Source organism: Diospyros lotus, chromosome 12 (genome assembly GCF_014633365.1).
Source record: "Diospyros lotus cultivar Yz01 chromosome 12, ASM1463336v1, whole genome shotgun sequence".
Taxonomy (NCBI): domain Eukaryota; kingdom Viridiplantae; phylum Streptophyta; class Magnoliopsida; order Ericales; family Ebenaceae; genus Diospyros; species Diospyros lotus.
The window spans coordinates 12,481,425-12,486,745 of NC_068349.1; the positions used below are offsets into that span (position 1 = coordinate 12,481,425).

General features: G+C 35.1%; 1 protein-coding gene across 1 annotated transcript; it reads left to right on the plus strand.

The window, feature by feature from the left end:
- The first annotated feature begins 2,107 nt into the window (after window positions 1-2,107).
- LOC127814076 (auxin-responsive protein SAUR36-like) lies at window positions 2,108-3,063 on the plus strand. The gene has a single exon (XM_052355313.1). The coding sequence runs from the start codon at window positions 2,363-2,365 to the stop codon at window positions 2,858-2,860; it is 498 nt and encodes a 165-aa protein (XP_052211273.1). The 5' UTR covers window positions 2,108-2,362; the 3' UTR covers window positions 2,861-3,063.
- Window positions 3,064-5,321: the final 2,258 nt, after the last annotated feature.

Here is a 5,321-nt window from a genome sequence, read left to right on the forward strand (position 1 = left end):
AATCATTACAACTTTAAGTAAGGAGGTATATATTGTTACGAAACATGCTCCTATGTCCATTCTTATTAATGGAAACTATTTCTATCAAAATACAAAATCAAGGGGTGTTTTTTTGGTGGAAGAAGAAAGCAAACTCTAACTTGTCTTTGTGCCGAAGACAAGTCCAACGTTTGATGCTTCAATTGATCTTTTGAGCTACTCTCCTTCCTTTTGGTTTGTTTCTTCAACTAAATCCGCTTTTTATCTCGTCTCTCACCCAACCTTTTTCTCCAAACGGCCAAATGCCCACAAACATTAACACTAACAATTGCGCACGCATTCGTGTTGTGAACTAAGACAAGCATTCCTTCCCTTTTCCCCATTCTCATCAATTTGGAGTCTAAATTCCTCCTCTAAAGGACAACACGTGTATGGTCCGATTATAGAGTTGATCTTCTTGAAGGAATCGAAATTAGTCTATAGGACACGTGTATGGTCCCATTTCAGGGTCGATCATCCAAAAGGAATCGGAATCAAGCGCGCGCGGTCCAAAGTCCGCTCGCTCAATTTGCAAATAGCGTCAGCCTACATGTCCATGCTTTCGGGGGGGAAGTAGGGTTCCATTTGGCGACCATTTCTCATTTAACGAAATTATTATAACGATATATTTGGTTACCTGAGTTGAGTATGTTTCTTATACAGCTGCACTGTACTGGTTATTAGAGATTTAATTTTTTATTTTTATTTTTTTGTTAGTTAGTTTAACGTGCATTAGCTTATGGTACCATCAATTTATAGTAACGCGATGTTATAATTCCTTTTATTTGAGAAAATCTAGGGCCATGATCTTGTCTTGTTATCTCCACGTGTGGCCACATGCTCCGTAGCACAACAAGTACAATGGTCAACACGAAACTAACACGTGTCAAAGTTGAGACTTTTTTTGGGTTAGGCTGGACCTCAAATCAAGTCAATAAAATAAAAAAAATTATGGAAAATGGGGAAGGCAGTTGTGTGGATAAGCACGTGGGGGTGGGGGTGAATACTTAAAACACCAGATTAGTGAGTGTACTTTTAAATTGGTCAAACAATTACTATTTAATGGAATTTGGTTAACAGATAAAAAGCTATTTGAACCGAAATTTGGATGTAATGAGATGAAAGTCCATTTAGTTCTTGTGCTTTAAATAAATACTCAAAAGATTTGAACACTTTGATACCCTTAAAGGTCAAATACCAATTGGGACGAAGCCCGCTAAGACAATCCATGGTTATCCATCCAGTGCGATGCATGCTTACTTTGGCTGTGTTTTTTTAAAATTTTTAAGTTGGATAATGTTTAAATTAATTATAATATTTAAATTTAAGCTAATAATGTGTTTAACAAAATATATTTTTAAGTTATTAATTAATAATTATGCATTTGGTTTGAAATAGTTGATAAATTATAAAAATATAATAAAAAATAAAAATATATATGTTATTAAATAATATAAAATATTTATTTTTAATAAAATTAATTATAAATTATTATTATATAAATACATATGCATATTAGAATTAATTAAAAATATATTAATATAATATATATATTTTTTTTTATATATATACATATATACAGACAAAGACACAGAAGAGATCATCTGAGAACGATGATAGTGAGGACGATAGCCAAAAAAGATGGGGGTGATAACGAACAGCGGGGGCGTGATAATGGCCGAAAAAGATGATGACGATAGTGGCGGGTGAGAGACAAGTTGAGAAAAATGGCAATGGTTATAAATTATTTAAAAGATTAAGGGTAGAATAGTCATTTACTTAGCCAATCCAACTTATTTAATAACATTTTTTCTCAAAAATTGGTGAGTGGTAACTTTTTTTAAAAAGCTAGTATAAGAATATTTAAGTTATATAGCTTAAATGCTCTAAATATTTTTAATAAATAAGTTGGATAGCTTAAAGTTACCCAACCAGCTTATAAGCGGTCAAACCGCCCATACAAACGAGCCCACAACAGTGGAGCGTCCCATAGCCGATTCTTTTGATCCTCCGCGTACGCGTGCCGACCACCTTGCCGTTCCTCTCTCTCTCTCTCTCTCTCTAAGACTTTCCCACATGTTTATAAAGCGCCACCAGAAATCCATCTTCCAACCGAACCTCATTCTCCTTCCATCGAATCTGCGAATCTCCCACTCCTCTATAAAGCTCAATCCGCCTAGAGGAGCGAGAAACATTTGCAGAAAACCAAGAGAACAGCAGAGCCGCTGACGACGATATAGTAATGTCGATCTCGGACCCTTGGTCTGCTTTCTAGCGAACCGACCAGTTACCAATTCGTTCCCCTTTTTGCTTTAATTTTGCATTTGTTTCCAGCGATAATCGCATGAAGAAAACCAGAGGTTTCCGGCTGGGCCGCCGGCTCGTGAAGGTCTTCAAGTGGGTAATCCGGCCAAGAACGAAGCCCAGAGCCTACCAGGTTCTGAACCCGCCCCAAAGTTCAACCTGCAAAGCCATTTCCAAGCTCTGGAGCTGGAGCCGTTCTCTGAAGCAGGGAGCGCTGGGGCTCTGTTTCCCGAAACCGGGTTACGTCCGGGTTGGCCACGATCCGGAATTCTCTAATCAGAAGAGCGTGCCAAAGGGCCACCTGGCGGTGTACGTGCGCGAGAAGGACAACGACACCCACCGGTATTTGGTGCCCGTGAATTACTTCAATCACCCGCTGTTCGGGAGCTTGTTAAAGCAGGCTGAGAAGGAGTTCGGGTACGATCATCGGGGAGGGATCCAGATTCCGTGCCGGGTGTCCGAGTTCGAGAGCGTCCAGACGAAAATCGCGGCGACGGCCAGGGGGCGGAGCTGGAGACCCAGGAGCTTGACGTGTTAACGAGTTACGGCATTGAACAACGAACCTGGGATCAATGTATTGTAATTAGGATCTTCGGGATTTCTTATCGATACCGTACTTATTTGACATTAGGTTAGGGCCATAGATTTTTTTTTAATTTATTTTCCTTTCTTTGTTAAATTGAGATGTGTAAATTTCAATATGTTTGGAAATCAAGAAGAGGAATGCACCATCATTTGCTATTTGGTATAGTTTTTTTACTGTTTTTATGTCGTTTTTAATTTTTAATATTTTAAAATAGTAAAAAATATTTATTTTTATAATTTTAAAAAATTATAAATAATTTAAAATAATAAAAAATTATTTTAATTATTTTCATCAAACATACACACTCAAAATTTTTAAAATATAAAAAATATTACAAATAAAAAGAACACATTTTCAACAATCTCAAATTAGATATTCAAAACATGAAATTAAAAATTAAAATACGAAAAAAATAACCCTTAATATTTTTTAAGAATTGTTACATTATTATGGATTGTCATAGAATTACAGTTAATAATGCATTGAAATGATAACCATAATAAGTGTAAGGGTAATTCTATTTACAATCATAGAATTTGCTCTATGTAACCATTCTAATTAAAATATTAAATTTTACTATTTACAGCCACACTTACTACTTTTTACAACCATTTACATACCAAATATACCCTTCACACACTCAACTCTCAAAAACTACACCCACGCGCATCAAACCCTATTCTTCTTCTTCTTCTTCTTCTTCTTCTTCTGTGACAGCGCCACCGACTTTGCTTGTCTCATCCAGCCTGTTGAAGTCCTCCAAATCGCATAACCAGTAAAAATTGTACCTTCTAGTTTAATTGATTTCATGGTAGATGTAATAGTATTGGGACTCGTCGGAGTTCCCGACCGACGCTTGGTTAGAGCCCGAACCTGGGCGTTCGGGGGAACTGGCACCCTCGAACCCAATTGTTCGGGGGAAGCCCCGCCCTCCGAACAGCGAGTTTCGAGAGGCTGGGGCTCCCCCGAACCACGTTGTTCGGGGGAAGCCCCGCCCCCCGAACAGCGAGTTTCGAGGGGCTGGGGCTCCCCCGAACCACGCTGTTCGGGGGGCTGGGGCTCTCCCGAACCACGCTGTTCGGGGGAAGCCCCACCCCCCGAACAGAGAGTTTCAGGGGGCTGGGGCTCCCTCGAACCACGTTGTTCAAGGGGCAACTTGTAATTTTATATTTTATATGTATTATACATATTTTATATTTTATAATAGTTATAATTATAATAATTTATGTATATAAAATATGTATGTATATAATAGTTTATGTAATATAATTATGTATAATTATATATATATAATTATAACTATATATATAATTATAATTATAACTATATATTATAATATATAAAATATATATATATATCTCCTGAACCTTGAGGTTCAGGAGAAATCAATTCTCCCGAACCTCAAGGTTCGGGAGAATTGATTTTCTATTATTTTATATTTTATAATAATTATATATATTATACATATTTTATATTTTATAATAGTTATAGTTATAATAATTTATATATATATAATATATATGTATATAATAATTTATGTAATATAATTATGTATAACTATATATATAATTATAATTATAACTATATATATTATAATATATAAAATATATATATCTCCTGAACCTGAAGGTTCAGGAGAAATCAATTCTCCCGAATCTTAAGGTTCGGGAGAATTGATTTTCTCCGAATCTATAGATTCGGAATTCCTTCAATCTCTCGAATTTTAAGATTTGGGGGATGGGGGATGTCCCGAATCCCAAAGTTCGGAGAAATCCAAATCGCCCGAATCCCAAGTTTCGGGGTATCCCCCAGGCCCCGAATCCCAGGGTTCGGGGCTTCAGGAAAGAGTATTTTTTAATTTTTAATTAATTTTATTTTTTTAATTCATCACTCCTCGTAAATTATGTGATTTAATTTATTTGTAATATATATAAATTATGTTATTTAACTAATGATCGATGTTTATGATGTTATAAATTATGTTATTTTTAAATATAAATTATATAAATGCATGTTATTTGATAATATTGAGAAATTATTTTAATTTTTAAAAATATTAATAATTTTTACTATTTTATATTGATTTACTATAGTTGCTGCTATTTGAAAAAATGATTGTGGCGATGGTGGGTGAGAAAATGGGTGCACGTGCTTGAGGAGTAATGGTGAGCAGTTAATTTTCAACGATTTAAATGAAGGCAAATATGAGTTTTTATTTAAGGATATTTTAGGAACATTAAAAGTAGGTTACGAAGAGTAAAATATGTGGTTGCAAATAGAATTTCCCTAAGTGTAAACACTTGTGTAAATGCAACATGATATTGTAAACACTTGCAAGATTCTCATTGCTACTATTCCATTAGTTGGTTCTTTAAATTTGAAAATTGAATAAATAGATTATGGGATATAATAT

Coding starts and splice junctions, on each gene's coding strand:
- LOC127814076 (XM_052355313.1), top strand. CDS start 2,363: ATGAAGAAAACCAGAGGTTTCCGGCTGGGCCGCCGGCTCGTGAAGGTC.